At 42.5% G+C, this 17,449-nt stretch overlaps 1 protein-coding gene across 2 annotated transcripts in view; it reads right to left on the bottom strand.

Annotated features, from left to right (window-relative positions):
* PCSK5 (proprotein convertase subtilisin/kexin type 5) overlaps positions 1-16,098 on the bottom strand; it is a 357,644-nt gene extending 341,546 nt beyond the window's left edge. The window contains exon 1 of one of the 2 annotated variants that reach the window (XM_020787785.3): positions 14,995-16,098. In XM_020787785.3, the coding sequence (XP_020643444.3) occupies positions 14,995-15,195 (201 nt within the window). In that variant the 5' untranslated portion in view covers positions 15,196-16,098. The remainder of the gene's footprint in view (positions 1-14,994) is intronic. The other variant, XM_020787784.3, reaches the window with a different exon arrangement.
* Between the last annotated feature and the right edge of the window lie 1,351 nt (positions 16,099-17,449).

Raw genomic sequence — 17,449 nt, 5'->3', positions numbered from 1 at the left:
ACTTACACTTGTACAAATACTTGGGGATGAGTTTTCTGATCCTTGAAATAATCAGCAGTACTGAGAACTAACATTCTACATAAAGGAAACAAGGGTGTCACTCTAGATTGTAATCTGGCTTCTATGTAAAGCCTGCTGGGAGAAGAAAGTCAAAAAACTTCTAACTCTTCCAATTTCTCAGAGACCTTGTGAACTAGATATGACAGGCAGAAGATAATGACTATTCCCCCCTCACATTTCATGCAAAAACTGGTGGAAATGAAATAGTTCATTTCTTAGTTTGAGTGCCACCTGAGCAAAAGGGAGGGTTGCAGGTAGGTGAGTTACAGCACAGAGTACTGCTATTCTCATTAGATGAACAAAGGTCTGGCTCATTATAGTAATAATAATTGAGTGCCATCAAGTCAATGCTGATTTACGGCAACCCTTTCCAGGGTTTTCGATGTATAGAGTACTCAGAAGTGTTTTATTGTTCCCTTCTTTGGATGCCTTCCTGGGACTTGCAGCTTCCCAAATCTACATTAACCTTTCGTAATTCAGTTACATTCACGGAAGTTGCAGTACCTGATAACCTTGCAAATTCTGCAGCCAGCATAGCTCTAGTGTAGAGGAAGTTGTTGGTGCATTCCCAGTACCAAGAAAGTGTTCATTCACTATGTGAGGAACTGTGTTCTCCTTACTCAAAAGCAATGAAGCATTCCCTGCTTAAAACTGTTAACAGAAGGAGGCAAAAGAAATACTACTACTCTCTTAAAAATACCAATGCCTAAAAATGGACAAATGCTGCTCTATTTTAAAACTTCAGACTTGGAGGTAATCTGACTTTAAAGGAAACACATGTGCTGAATCTTGATTACCAACTCCCCTGGCTGATTCATCCAAGATCACAGAAGGCATTAGGGTTATGGTCCTTGACTAAGCTATTCTCCCTTGTGAAACGTATTGGGAAACTTAGTATAAAGGCACAAATGTATTTCTGGCATAAAGCTGTGTTTACAGGAAATGGGGAAAGCCACAGGACTTAAGATGATACATCAAGTATACTGTAATTTTCATGGCTGCATTTATCTTCTTTTTTCACAATGCTGTAGTATACCACTTCTATTGTTAAGTTTCTCTCAACCTAGGAAAATGCCACTCAGATGATTTTAAGGAACCTCCTCAGTAGGTTGAAATTTTAGGATATACATTCTCCAAGAAAATTAATACAGCTTTTTCCATTGGGAAATGTGGTTCCTGCTTGTAATAGGTCAATGCTTTAAAAGATCAATTGGCTATCGAAAGCCAAAGATAGGTGATATATTCCAAAAACATAACCAAATCACACACATGAAGCAAGAAATAAGGCTTGTAAATAAAGCTGACACAAATCCTGACATTTGAAGACCTATTTCCCCTCCCTGTCCCATTTCATGCATAGGACATGTGTTTTCTTTAATGTCAGATTTTCACAAAGACTGACCAGGTTTGGTTGTTGACTCTTTTTTCAACACAGGTGATATGGAATCAGGTGTGATGTGTAGTCAGAATACAAACAGATCTCCGCCAGCACCTCACTGCTATTCTCTGAAAGCTTGCACCCACCGTGTGAGGTCACCTCACTGTTTTGTATACTGTAGCATGATTTGTTCACTTGTAAACAAAGAAGGTGAAGGACAACAGATCTATGCTACAGCATATGCTTTGCCATCCCTGTGTTTTAAAAGGTGAAACAGAAAATCCTCCTATCTGAAATCCTGGAAAAGGTCTGCTGGTCAATATACACAGTACTGAGCTAGCCAAATGAATACCTGACTTAATATGTGGAAGATTTTTCTGTCCCTAAATATCAAGAAGAGTTCAAAATTGGGAAGTGAAGACTGTAGTTTGTCACCAATATTCTAGCTTTAAACAATATCAGACAAAAAGATCCTAGCTGTAAAGGATACTATCTATAACTTTTCCACATTTCTGTCTTATGAAGATCTTTACCTGCTCAAGCATCTAGTCTTGTTTATGATCATAACATCCTATGATAGAAACAACCATTACGGATGATGCAAACACAAACACACTGGAAGATACTTGAAATGCGCAGAACACTTTTATATCCTTGATTAAAGAAAACGTGGCTGTCAGAACTGACATATGATAGCTCTTCATGCAAAACAGAGCAGCACATATTAGCAGGAACATTTCAAATCTTGCAAAACACATTATAAGCTATGCCCATCATTTTGTTACATAATCTACAATAAATATATGAAGAAATCTGACATTAACTAAGCCCCAAAACTCTGTATCTAGCCACACAGCATTGATATGTTCTATTAAAAACCAGAGGAAAAAGTCAAAACCTTACACAATGTTCTGAAGACTACAGTATTCAACTTGAGGCCTGCTACATGCCAAATAAGAGACAAATTTCTTTTTAAAATTCAACACTTGGGTTGTTGTTTTTTCCCCCTGGGGAAAACCTCATATTTTAAGCCTTATCTCTTACTGCAAACACTGTCTAAATTTCATAGGCAGCTCCACTCATTCAGTCTGGATAGCACAAGTTCTAAAATGAAGGACAAATCAAAATGTGGCAGGCCACCTTTTAAAAAAGAAAAAAAATCGTATCTTCAATACATACACAGTTAAAGACTCTTTCTGAGCTTTGCAAGTGTCAGACTCTATATAAACACAGACAACAATTAGAAATAGGCTTCAAGTGTATTTTTAAAAATCAGTGCTGTGATCTGTAACTGGAAGCTGCCTTACTAAGTCAGATTACTGGATAAACTATCCCAGCATTGTTTGTGTTAACTGGCAGCAGCTCTCCATAGTTGCAGGCAGGAATCGTCTGCAGCCTTATAAGCTCTCATTGACTTGAGGCCTTCCTGTAGATGGAACATGTGCTCTGTCACTAAACTATAGCCCTAACACAGTGCAATGCCGATGGAGAGAAGGTTGCTCTTTTCAAGTGAGATTTGATGAGACATAAGAAGTACCAACTAAACTACACCATGTGCTTGGCTGTTAATTTTAATAGAAGAACTGTGTTTACCTTCCTCATTTCCAGCCATTTTAGTAAGTTGTAACAAAAATTACAAAGAGTCTTATGGCACCCTAAAGATTAAAAACTTCTGTTTGGCATAGGTTGTGTAGTAGACTGCAACCTACTTCATCAAATGTACACTGCATAAACTGGAATGCAGTCCTCTAAATGCTTCCAATAAGTAAAACATGTTGGCAGTTAAAGTGCCAAAAGACACTTTGCTGCTTCTACTTCTTTAAACTGATCAGACACAACATTAAAATCAGTAGCCTAATGTTGTGTAGGTCCCCCTCATTCTGTCAAAAGAGCTCTGATGTATCAAGGCATGGACTCCACAAGACCTCTGAACATGTCCTATGGTATCTGGCATCAAGATGTTACGTAGCAATAGATCCTTTACCTCCTGCAAGTTGCAAGATGGGTCCTTCCTGAATCGAATTTAGTCTTCCACCACATTCCATAGAAGTTCAATCAGATGGAGATGTGGGGAATTTGGAGGCCAAGACAACAACTTGAACTTTGTGTCATGTTCATAAAACCATTTCTGAACAATTTTTGCAACGTGGCAGGTTGCATTAGCCTGCTGAAAGAGGCCACTGCCATCAGGGAACACCATTGTCATGAAGGGGTGTACATGGTCTGCAACAATCTCTAGTTAGGTGGCATGTGTCGAAGTAACTTCCACATCGATGCCAGGATCCAAGGTTTCCCAGCAGAACATTGCCAAGAGCATAATATTGCCTCCATCAGACTGCCTTCTTCCTATAGTGCATCCTGCTGCCATCTCTTCCCCAGATAAACAACACACACACAAACCTATTCATCCACCTGATCCAAAATGAAACATGATACATCCAACCTTCTTCCATTGCTCCATGGTCCAGTTCTGACACTTATGTCCCCATTGTATGGGGACCCCCCGGAAAGATCACAGATGTCGTTGGGAGGAAGCGTGGTGAGCCTGATTTTGGGGGACTGAGGAGGGCCGAGAGGCTGGTTGAGGGCTCTAAGAAGTTTGGTGCTGGCTCGCCATAGGACTCTTTTGGGAGCTTATTCTGACGGGTCCGTTTGGAACTGGGAGACCATGCTGACATCAATAGCCAGGGGAGTTCCTTTTCCTGCCGCGTCCCCTGGCAGGTTTAATGAGGAATTTTTCATCTGTCCTCTTGTCGCGGAGAGGGGCAGCGTAGGTGCCATGCTTCCAGCGGTTCTCCTTCTGTTCTCCCTCCTTCCAGCATTACACCGTGCTTTGCCCTTGACTGCTTAGCCTGTGGTCTCTGCCCCCATAAACTTGAACTCATTTCTGGCAGACCCCTTGAGGAAAATAAGACCTGCAGCCAGAGTGTTGTGGGACAGGACTAACTGTGTGGGGGAGAATCTTGGTTTTATTTTCTGTTTATTTTATTTTTTAAAAATTTATTATATCTTAGTCCATTTCAGCTTGTTCTATTCTGTTGTTTTTATCTCACATTTTTGAAACAAATGTACATTTTTCTAATTAAATTCCATTTAAACTGCCTAATTTAAATCTTATTTAAACTACTTAATTTAAATTTTATTTAAATTGATAATTTGATAAATTGCCCAATTTGATAATTTGCTTAATTTGATAATGGATAATCGTTTAAGTTTGTATTATTATTTAATGCTGGATCAATGTTGTTAATTCTGTTATTGTTGTCTAACTGTATTAATTTAGTGTATTCTTTGTTCTTTTTTCTTTTGACATGGAGTGGAAGGCTTGCCCCCCAGCAGGGGTTCTAACTTCCGAGTGATTACGGGTAGAGGGAGATATGGCGATGGCACAGCCCCCACTCGTTTTAGAAGAACGGTGAACAGATGTTTGAAGGCTGTTCACTGTTCTGGCACTGTGACCACCTGCCAGTCTCGAGGTAGTCAGATCAGCCAGCCCTCCACTCTAAAACTGGTGCTGTTGAATGCCAGGTCTGTGTCCAATAAATCCCAGATTATTCAAGATCTTATTTTGGAGGAAGATGCAGACCTGACGTGCATAATCGCAACTTGGATGGGCGGGGAAGGGGGGCGTTCCCTTGACTTTTGCCTGTCCTAAGGGTTATGCAGTCCAGCAACAGGGTAGACTGGAGGGGCAGGGGGAGTAGCCATTGTTTACAGAAATACTCTGGAGGTTATTAGGTGTTCTACAGTGGTGAAGCTGGGTCTGGAGGCCCTCCACGTGGCGATTGGGGCCAGGGATGGTATTGGGATCTTGCTGGGTTACTGCACTCCCTGCAACCCATCCACCTTGTCTCCGCAGCACTGCTGGAGTCCCCGAGGCTTTTGGTCCTGGGTGACTTCAACATCCATGCGGAGGCAGAGATTTCTGGTCCAGCTCTTGAGTTCTTGGAAACCATGGCTTCCTTGAACATGTCCTAACATGTCAACGGCCCCACATGCATGGGCAGTCACACACTAAACCTGGTGTTCTCCACTGAGCAGAGCGAGTGTGGTCTGATTGTTACTGATCTTGTGTCAGTTCCCTTTGTCATGGTAGGATCACCACCTAATAAAATGTAACCTCTCCGTGGCTCTCCCTCCACACAGGAAGCATGGACCTATTTTAATGGTCCGCCCTCAAAGATTACTGGATCCATCACGATTCCAGGATACCATGAGAGGGATTCCAGCTGATCTGTCTGGTGCTCCTGTCGAGGTTCTGGTTGATAGCTGGCTTGTTGCCGCCACTAGGGCTGTAGACACGATCGCTCCTAAATACCCTCTCCGGTGCAGAGCTCGGCCAGGGTCCTGGTTTAACCAGGAGCTGTGAGCTATGAAGCGAAATAGGAGATGGCTAGAGTGCAACTGGAGACAGGAACCAATGGAATATAATAAGAAAGCTGTCAGGATTGCGACTAACTGCTACCTTGCTAAGATGTGGGCTGCTAGACGATCACACTTCGCCAACCGGATAAGCAAAGCTTCAAATCAGCAAGTGGAAAGCTTCCGTATAGTTTGCGATCTATCCAGAATTGGTCTAGGTGATGGGCCTCCTACTAATATCTCACCTGACCAATTTGCAACATTTTAAAAATCTAAAGTGAAGGCCATCCACCGGGACCTCTCCTTTTTTAAATACAGTGGATCGTAAAGTGAAGGCCATCCACCGGGACCTCTCCTTTTTTAAATACAGTGGATCGTGCAGAGATGTCCAGCGCTCCACCTTGCCTGGTGAGACTTGAATTCTTTCAGCCTGTGACACCAGATATGGTGGACAAAGTGCTTGATCGCTGCCAGGCCACCACTTCCTCTCTTGACCCTTGCCCGACCTGGCTAATCAAAGCAGCCAAACCTATAACAATAGAATGGGCCAAAACAATAATTAATGGGTCTCTCCAGGAAGGCAAGATCCCTCTTGCACTCATTTAGGCCCATTAGGAAGAAACCAAATTTGGTGGCGGACAATATTGGTAATTATAGGCCCGTTGCCAATGTTTCCTTCCTCAGTAAAGTGGTGGACAGGGTGGTGGCTGATCAGCTTCAGGCTCTTTTGGATGAAACCTTGAACACGGATCCATTCCAGTCAGGCTTCAGGCCATGCCATGGCACAGAAACGGCAATGGTCGCACTGTTGGAACTCCCGATGGAGGCTGACAGGAGCAAAACTTCTCCCACTCTGGCTGCCTTGCATTGGCTGCCCATTCATTTCCGCATTGATTTCAAAGTGGTAATGTTGACATATAAACCCCTAAACGGTTTAGGACCTCGATACCTAGTGGAACGCCTTCTCCCACCTAGATCTACTCAAATCACTTGATACAGCCAAGAAAGGCAGCCGAGGGGCCTAACGCCGAGGGAGGCCCGGAAAGAAATAACAAGAAACTAGGCCTTCATGGCAGTGGCCCCTCAACTTTGGAATAAACTTCCGTCAGAAATTCACCTGGCACCCTCACTGGGTGTTTTTAAGAGCCAACTTAAGACCTGGCTCTTTAGGCAGGCCTTCCCTCCTGTCACAACTTGATTTTCTTTTCTACTTTAACTTCCATTTTGTTTTTCCATCTTGAATGCCACTAATATTATTGATTTGAATTGTCGTTTTTTATATGTTGTTTTCATATTTTTACTGTAAGCCGCCCAGAGTAGATGTAGTCTAGATAACTAACTAACTAACTAACTAACTAACTAACTAACTAACTAACTAAATAACTAAATAAATAAATAAATAAATAAATAAATAAATAAATAAATAAATAAATAAATAAATAAATGAGCCTTGGGTGTCCATGACTCTTATGCTGGCTCACCAGTAGTCCTTTCTTGTACCACTTTGGGTAGGTACTAACCAATGCATACCAGTAACACCTGACAAGCCGTGCCATTTTGGAGATGTTCTGACCCAGTCGTCTAGCCATCATTATTTGCCCCCCCTCAAAGCAACTCAGAATTTTTTGTTTGCTCACATTTCCTATTTCCTATATATAAAATTCACAAACCAATTACTCAATTGCTGCCTAATAATCCCACCCCTTGACAGGTAATGATATAATCAACGTCACCTGTCAGTGGTTTTAATGCTGTGGCTGATCAGTGTCTAATGTCAACTTCTCAAAAAAAAAGGGATTTGGAACGTTTTCAACTATATCTAGGCAGTCCAGATTAAAATTTTGCAATAAAGTATCTTAACATGATTGCCATATTTCATTCCAATGTGTTTTACCTGCATAACAATGGCCAAGACCCTGGTGTAACACTATTGGCATTATCCCAACAATGAATTGCTGCAATTTAAGAAGTCAAAAGGGGCATTTGCTGTTTGCATGTTAAGTCATGTGCTGAATCAAACAGCAGCAAATGCCCACCCTGACTTCTTAATTTATGGCAATTCACCAGTGAGATTTATGCTCATTGCATTAGGTCAGTAAATACAACCCACAGGATTTTGGCCAATTTGACTTATCATGTATCACATCAATGCTTTGTAACAGTTAACATTTTTTTTCTTTAAACTTTGCTTTGTTTTACATAGAAACATAGCAAACGCCAAATTAGACAAGTTTAAGATAACATTTCATTGGCACACTAGGCAGGAGACAGTGATATGAAGCCAAATCAAGTGTCCTGCGCAATGGCTGGCAGATGTAGTCCCCAGTGCAGTGCAGTCCTTCTGTGTGCCTGTATTCCCAGCCAAAAAGGAGCCATATGCTTCAGTATAAGGCAATGGAGGTGAAGGTGCTGATTGACTGCCAGCCCTTTGTCTACCAAAACTGGGAAGGCAATGAAATCTACAATGAGATCTGTGAACTACTACCTGAAGCTGATTTCACAAGGTTGCAGGCTCCAGCTTGTTTTAAATGGGAGAACATTGCCTCAGCATCTGGCCATAATGATTTCTTGTTGTTGTTTTTCTATTTCTTCTTCCCCCACTCATAAGGCCCAGTCTAATGAAGAGTCCTGCAGGAGTCAAAAGCTTGGCTGTTTCTTTAGTGGTCTACTAAAGGTATTACCCATCCTTTCCTTCAAATTTTGTATAAGCAGCACACTGTGGTGGTTTTTTTTTCTTTTCATTTTTAAATACAGTAATTTTCTTTCTTCTACTTCTATTTTCTTTCTTTCTTTACTCTGAGAGTTCTAGTAAATTAACTAGAATATTTTCTGTTAGCATTTTTACTACTCTGTTGTTCATTTAGCTAATTATTTTTCTGTGAAACTGAATGGGAAGGCAGAATGTTCCTGAGCTATCAGTTCCCAATAATTTTTTTAAAAAATCTCTCTCAGCTATTGCTTCACTTCCATCATCCCCGACCACCACTGTGTCTTTAAACCTGCTTGACAGACACAGTTTCTTGGGTTCTGCAAACACTCAGTTTTTAAAAATTACATTTAAAATATGACCAAAATGTTTCAATACAGATATTCATTGATCAGCAGTGGTTTTACACCTAGGATGGTGTGATACTGGTGGAAGCAGTGCTGGTAGCAACAGCCACCCAAAGACAGCCCAACCAAAATTTGCCTACATATCTCTTGTGATTGTCTGTGCGCTCAAGTGCATATATACAGCTGTCACATATCTTTTGGATTTCCTCCACACATATGTTTTCCTTTCCTCTTCTTTGGTTTGGTCTGGCTGGGCAGGCTACAGTGGACCCTCGACTTACAGACGGCTCGACTTACAGACTTTTCGAGTTAGACTTCTCTGGTTGCAAAATTTAGGTTCGATTTGCAGCCAGAGAATCGACCTACAGACTAGAAAAGAAACAAAATGGAACAAAAATGGGGGGAAAACGGACGGTTATGGGATTAATCGGTTTTCAATGCATTGTAGGTCAATGGAGACTCGACCTACAGACTTTTCGACCTGCAGCCACTGTTCCAATACGGATTAATTCCGTAAGTAGAGGGTCCACTGTACTTGATTATGAGACTAAGTATATATATTTACAGTATATAAATTTCCCAGAGGCAGACTTTAGGCAAGGAAGTAAAGGCAGAAATCCATGTCTATACATGTGACCTCCACGAGGCAATCAGACTAAACTATTCTTTGTAGTTCTGAGTAGAATTGCTGGGAGATGGCCATAGTCAATGGAATATTTTTTAAAAAAATTCACAGCTGCATAGAGCAGCAAAGTTGACATCCTCTCCGTTTGTTTCATTCTCTTAGCCCACATCAAGGATGTGCAAGCACACAACAGTGCAGTGTGGGTGGCAGCACAGAGCCTTGAGCTCTGTCCATTAGTGAAGGAAGGGAAGAGAGAGATTGTATCTGTATAAACTGTGGACAAATTTGTACCTCCTGTGTTTGAGATTATTCTAGAGAAGTGATTGAGCAGCAGCCCCAACAGGCAGCACAAGTGCTCAGATACGTATGTTCTTTTGCTTTGTGAGATGCCCTTGCTTTAAAAAAAAGATAAGAAAAATCTACTGTAGGAACTCCCCTTTTCCAATCTGGTGTACAGGCATGGGTTTAATGTACCTAAGCCTCAGTTTCCCCTTTTTGTGTTATGGGCTTTTGCCTCCTGTGGATTCAAAAGACTACGTTTCTATGTTATTCCAAGCATATGCTTCCCCCTAAACACCCAATTACTTTGCAAGCATCATCTCAAAGTTCACATGCTTCACTTTCTTTTTTTCTTTACCCTTTCCTCTTCCTATGAGAAACCCTTCCCTTTGCTCTACTAGCAACAAAGGACAAAAGCCACTATTGCCTCAATATGTAAGTTTTGTTGCCATCAACATTTGATATGTGAAATAAAGTTATTTATCCAGTTACTTCTTTTTATTGATTAAAGATCTGTAACATGTATTTTTCTTTAAAAAGAGGGATCATTATTAGCACACTCTAAATGCATATTCTGTAAAGTATTAATAAAAAAGATGAATTGTTTGTAAGAATCAGAAATTGTAAAGTATAAAGTCTATTTTGTAAAGTTAAAAACGGGATACAGTTTCCTGCAAAAAGGGGGGGGGCTTCTGGAAGGTGAGCACAGAGCCACTGTTCCATTTATTATAAGCTGCCATTGCTGTGTTGGTTGCACAGAATTCAAAAAGCAAAACACAACCAAAATTGTTTCAGCACTATCTTTCACAGGGTCTCATTTGTTTGCACAGGAGTATATAAACTTTCAAGTTAATGAGTAAGTTTAATTCGGTAGAACTGGAAGTAACTGTATATAGAGAAAAAGTTATCACAGATGTATTTTTCCCTCTCAGATATGATGCTTGCCAATATATCTTGGGGTCTGAGAAGAAACAAATTCAGAAAGCCTTCATCTATCAGTCTAGCATGTGGTGTACAGTACTTATTAACATGACCCAATGCTAATTATATGCATGAAATTATCCATTGTTTCTTCTACAAACCCATGGAGAAAAATGATTAGGAGCCAGAACAGCTTGTTAATCTCTGAAGGAAAATTACTGACAATGTGATTACTCCCTTTCTGACCTCTTTGTCCTAAATGTAAATCTGTTAGAAGATATGACTGGGAGTATTTGCTGTCCTGTGGGATACAAAGTCAAACAAGAAATCAGAGCTCTTGCATTCTTAGGTCAGGGTAGAAGTCCATATTTATCCATGAATAGAACAATATAACACATAGATATAATGTAAGCAGTACTATGGCCTCTCTGAAATCAAATCAATGAGTAATATTTGACTGTTACTAAGAATATGTCCATTATGTGCAATGAAAAGTTTTAATACAAACAGCTGCACACCCTTCTAACTATATCAACCGGACCTATTAAAAGGTAGAAGCTTATTTTCCAAGATTAAAAAAAAATTAAAAGCAGACATGAAATGAACCAAGAACCATGGTTAGATGAAATAGCTATCAGCAGCTACTCATGATATTTCAAACCAATACAGTATTATCTACAAACACCCTTGGGTATGATTTGCACTCATGCCTGCTTCTGTTAATCCATTTTTCTAATACACTCCACATGTCTAAGCTCAACCAAAATTTTATTATTATTACCATTGGTTTGTGTACATAGTCAGAAACTGCTGCTTATGTAACTGCATTTAAGTGCTATGAGTATGTGAAATACACCTTCCTAGCCTAAACACCAATACAGTACATAATACAAAAAAGCTACAATGGAGCCATCAAACATGAGAAAACACACTTTTGCAAGCCTATAATATTTCTTTATCTAAACAATGTGTTGTTTTACTATTGGATGACTATGAATCAGCTATGGAAATCTGAAGAGTAAGAGATGCAAATTATGCTGCTAAGAGACATAAAATACAGGAAAACCAGTGTTTGCATGTTTGTACTCATTGATCTAAGCACTATCAACTTTGGTTGTCCGCCTGCCAGCATGTCAGGCTATAAATTAGCCTCTTTTAACCATGTTTTATGGTTACAGAACTCAAGAAACTTTATATTTTTATGATGTAAATAGTTTTACAATTACCCATACTTTAACACTCTATTTCCACAGAAGATGAAGGAAGGTCTCCAGATTAGATATTATAGGGTGTATTTGAAATATTTACTGTAATCATACAGTATGTGTGAACTGATTTTATGATACAAACAACAATGGAACAAGTGTTACTGTCCTTTGATCTAAGTGAATCGGGGGAAGGGGACTCATTATGATAGTTCAGCTGCATTTTGCAAATTCATGCAGCATCAAATAAAGGTTTATATTGTACAGATTAAAGCTTGTGCCTTACCATTTAATTAGTGTAATAAAATATGTTAACCAGAAAGAAACCTTACTCTGTACTGGTCCTGAAGTAATAAAGAATGCTGGGCTGTTGTTTCTGCCGTGCTACTTTTAATGTGTTGGGCAACATACTGCACACTTAATGGGCTAAGTGGTATAAGATGTGTGATCTGTCCTCACAGAGTCTGTGTCAGATTTGAGAATCCTGTACTTTACCACCACCACCATCTTGTCTAGAATGACAAAGTAGCAACAGTGTTTTCTGAGTGTGACCAGATCCAGCAGGTGTTTCTTTACTTAATGTTTAGAAGTGTTTGTACCCAAGTATTTTCTCATTGGGTGTTTTTGGATTTAGCCAATTCCAGGTGTTTGTTAACTAAACATCAGAGGATTCTAAAAAGTCACTGTGTTTCCAAATTAACTATATGTAGTCATATCAGTGTCAACTTATTTTAATCAATTTTAATTCAAGCCAAATTTTAAGGTCCCAGATACACCTGTATCAAAGAAATTCAATACCAGTTCCATATATGGATTGGGCAGACAGTAGCAACAGTATTTAAATAAATCTCTTTGGGAAGTTAACTCTATGCAGTGAAGAGCCAGGCACATTGTCCTTGAATTGCTAGTTGCAGACACAGAACATTTCTTCTGCTGAGCCACCTTCTCTATAAAATATCCTTTTCTTTTAAAAACAACCCCCAACTTTTCAGAATATCTTCCACAATTAGCACAAAGACAATGTGGAGTAGCAAAGAAAGTTGCAACATATAATGATGACTACCAAAGTGGATGTCTTTAAAATGGGACTACACATAACATTTATCAGTTACCACTAGTCATGACAGTTATTAACTGCATCATCAGAGGTGCTATTTCTTTGGACACCAGTTACTGTAGAATACAAGAGAGGAAGTGCTCTTGTGCTCATGTTTCACACATTTTGGCCACTATGGGGAGTATACAGATGGGCTAGGCAGACAATTCAGCAGCAGATTTCGAATCTGTGGCACTGGCAAGTTTATCTTATTCTGTGGCAAAGGAAAGATGCTGTTTCCATTCATTGACATTCATTATTACTGCACCAGCATTAGCAGTGAAAAGTTCCAGGGCTCAGTCCTGTTGAGTCCTGGCACAGTTCTAGGTCCAAAATCCTCCCTTTCTCTGCTGCATTGGCAGAAGCCCAGCAAAAACTTGGTCCTTGTACGAGAGGGGACACCATCTGCTTCTTGGAATTTTCATTTTTATTTGGTGCACTGAAAGTTCACAGAGCAAAGATCAAGGGAGAGTTGAGGACATGGGGAAGGGCCAGCATGTAAATAACTACCTGCTGCTGATCATTACTTGCCAAAAGCAAGCCCCACCATCAAAATGCCCCCTCCACAATTCTAAAAGCAGGAGACAAGGGGGGGGGGAATCAAGGCAGATGCATCACATTCCTGGTTTCTTGACTAGGGACCCCCGCTTGAGATGGGGAATGGCAGGATTCCAAAGGCAATTGGGAAATCCGCCTGGTTGAAGTCTCGCTGTGCTTTTATCCCTGTGCCCTTGTTGTGGTGCCCCGGATCTCAGTGTTTTGCTTTTGCTATCAAGGAGGAAACTGGGACTGATTTTTCTTACCAACCTCACATCCCCACGCTGTCTGGATTTACAGTCCTTAAGATCTGTTAACGTTTCCTTAATTAGCTGTTTTAAGCCAAAGTTGATGAGGAAGGAGTGTGAGAGAAGACCTGGAAAGGAGCGGGGCCTGGGAAGATTCACAAGGCGGGACAAGTTAACCCTCGTCCTGGGGTATGTGAAATAAACACAGACCGAGTGTTCCTGAGCATTCCTGAGCCACCATTGGCACAACCCACACGATACTGGGATTACCAGGATCACTGGGTTTCCGAATCAATGGGCTTTGCTTCCGGGCAGGCAAGACTGACCCCCCCGCACCTCTCTTTTTGAGGAATTAACAAGGAGTACGGAGAAAACCGTCGCCAGATGCAGACGGTCTCTTCCTCCTCCCTCCTTTAACCTCGTCACACCGAAGTTTGGAAACAGCTCCTTGACGTCCTGCCACCAGCCTCTGTTTCATCTGACTGGCCCTCTCCGACCCACCCCGTTGAAGAGATCCCCAACATCGCCCCCCAGATCCTTGCCTGGAGGCCAGAGAGCTTCTTAAAGGAGCATCCGAGCCACTCGTCCCCCCCTCCTCACGAATCTCCTCGTCATCAAAACTCCTTCCTCACCAGCTCCTCCAGCCATTCTCTGTGTATGTATGTGTGTGTGTGTGGCTTTTTTTTTTAAACCAGGCTGCCTTTCCTTTCTCCTGGAACCAACTCCCAACCACGGGATCCAGAATGCAGCTGGCGGCCCAGCCAAGTGCCCCGAAGAGCCGGTCGTCCCTCGGGAACTCTGGAGCGCCCCTCCCTCCGGGACCCAAAAGCAGAGGCGGAGAGGAGGAGAGACCTGGCCGGACCATTCTCTCTCTCTCTCTCTCTACCTGCCCTCCGCGTCGCCCTAGGGCGCGCTCTGTCCGGCTCAATGCCCTTCGTGACAGCCTGCAGGAGGTGACCTGGGATCGAGGGAGGGAAGAGGAGGGGAGGGCGTCCCTCTCTCTCTCTCTCTCTCTCTCTCTCTCTCACTGTCTCTTCTCCGCCCCTTCCCCTCTGCCTGCACCAGCAGCAGCAGCAGCAGCAGCTCTTGCAGATGTGTGCCTGCCCGCCCGCCAGCCCGCCCGCCGGGAGTGAGGAGAACTGGCTGGAGGGAGAGACCGGGGTGGATGGGGGGAGGAGGGAGGGAGCTCTCTCTCTCGCGCGCGCGTGGCCCGTCCGCCGGAGGGTTACCTGTCCTATATTGATGTAGCCGTACTTGCTAGCTATCCGGTTGGCTTCTTCGATCCCGCCAGCTATCCTCACCGCCCAGTGGTTGGTGTACAGGCGAGTCCGGCAGGCGGGCAGCAAGAAACCCAGCAGGAGGGTGAGCAGCAACAGCAAGTCCCCTCCGCTCCGGACCCCCCGGCCGCAGCAGCTGCTCTTCCAGATCATCTTCTTTTCCGCAAAGAAACGGCAGGAAACCAAGCGACACGGAAGAAAGAGGTCTTCCCCCCAAAAAAAGCCACACCACCCAACAACAACAACAAAAAAAGCCCAAACTTTCTTCTCTCTCTTTTCGTCTCTCCGTCCTTCCTTCTCTCGTCGTCTTCTTTCGAGGCTCACCTCGCAGGCACCTCCAGCAGCAGCAGCAGCAGCAGCAGCCACAAGTCCTTCTCCCCGCAAAAAGAAAAAGTTACCTCAAGAAGGAAACCAGAAAAAGCTTGGAATAGTGCATGGAGCCTCCTGCGGGGGCTTAAGTGGCCAGGGCTTAAAAAGGCGACAGCCTCCTCCTCCTCCTCCTCGCTTCCCAGATTCGCTTTGAGGCGCTGAAAGTTCAGGATCCTTCCCTTCCCTCACACTTTCTTCAGCTTCAGCCCTTTTCCTTGCGCCATTGAGAGAGTCTCGAGGGAGAAGGACGGGGGTCCCTTTCTCTTGCTCGCCTTGGGGGCTTTCTTTCCTCCTTCTCTCTCTCTCCTTCCCTCCCTCGCTCTCTCTCTTTCTCAAGCTCGAGCTGTCGTCTCCCTTTTTCTTTACCCCCCCCCTCACCCCCCCTCCGCCTGCCCTCTCCTTCTTCTTTTTCTTCGGGCTGCTTCCCTCACTTGTCCAGAGTAGAAACAGCAGCCGAAGCAGCAGGCAGTGTGTGTGAGTCTTGGCAGCCGAGCGCCTCCGTTCAGTCAGGCTCTGTAATCTCGACGCCCCCCCCTTCGCTCGCTCGCTCACGCGCCCGCGCGCGCCCGCGTGGCCTCCCTCTCTTTCCCTCCGCCTTTCTCTATCAAGCGGGGAGTGCGGGGAGCTTGAGTGGAAATGGCAGCAGCCGCCTTCTCTGCATATAAGACTCCCCTCCCGTCCGAAGCCAGCCGGCCTCTCGGAGCGCGCCCGGTCCTAGCGCTTCCCGCTTCCGAGTTTCTGCGGGGAAGATCAGAGCGAAGGCGCGCGCAGGGAGGAGCGGGTTTTGTTCCGATCTCATTGGTTTTTTTTTTGTTTTGTTTTGTTTTTGAAAAGAAAACATGAGGTTCAGGAGTGTGTCCGAAATCCCACACAACACTGACCGTACAGGCCGGCTTAGATGTAAAATTTCCGAAAATTTCGTTTTTTTTCCAGAAAAAAAAAACCCAAAAAACAACAACACGGTTTTTCCCCCTGAAATTTCGGAAATTTTACATCTCTGCTTACGAACAATGTCTGTGCTGCACCATTTGTGGGCGGGTGGGGGAAATAATCGAAACAGTAGCACCAGCAGGAGATACTTACGCTGGGTCCAATGAAAAACTAAGCCGGAATGTGCAGACTTTCGAATTTCAAAGAAGTATTCTTCAGGCTTGACATGGCGCAATAATAGAGAATGAGGAAAATAACTACTAGACATAAGGGAAGGGCCACCTGAAACAATGAACGGTTTGAAAGTAAAAATCCTGACAGCGTGTGAGGAGGGTGGATGGAGGAGGCTTGGCCACTGGTCCCTTGAAAATACAAAAGCCAATAGTTGTTCACGTTTGCCTCTAATAATAATCAAAATACACAGGTCTTGGAAGGCTAGTAGATAATGAAGACAGGTCAAAAGTGAATTTAGGGATTAAATTACCATATTAATCACAGCTATTAAAAGATATTCTTGTTTGTATTGTTAATGAAATTACCAGTGTTGCAAGGATGCTACATGACTGCATTTTTATAATCAGCTTTGTACATGTATATTTATTTTATAATCACATATTAGAAATGTAATTATAAACAATCTCTTGTGTGTGCATGTGTGTGTGTTTGCTTTCATTGTACATTTCTGGCATGCCATTTCCTGTAATGCAATAGTTTCCTTCATTAAATAGCCTTATTTCCAAACAGTAACCTCTCATCAAATAATAATTTTCATTTTACCTCTTTTTGTTGTTCATTCTGTCCAGGTCAATCTTGTCTTTCTTTCCGTCCTACCACTAACAGAGGACGCAGGGAGGGCCTTCTCAGTGGTGCTCTCACTCTGGAACTACATACATACATACATACATACATACATACATACATACATACATACATACATACATACATACATACATACATACATACATACATACATACATACATACATGGCTACTGATGTGGATCATATAATGCTGGATGTTGGTTTGCTGTTCTTGTTAAATGGTTTAAACCTGTTTTAAATTGTTTTAAGCTGTATTAATTGTACAGTTCTTTCAATTTGGTAATTTAT

Source organism: Pogona vitticeps, chromosome 2 (assembly GCF_051106095.1).
Source record: "Pogona vitticeps strain Pit_001003342236 chromosome 2, PviZW2.1, whole genome shotgun sequence".
NCBI classification, from domain to species: domain Eukaryota; kingdom Metazoa; phylum Chordata; class Lepidosauria; order Squamata; family Agamidae; genus Pogona; species Pogona vitticeps.
This window is presented reverse-complemented; position numbering and strand designations above follow the sequence as displayed.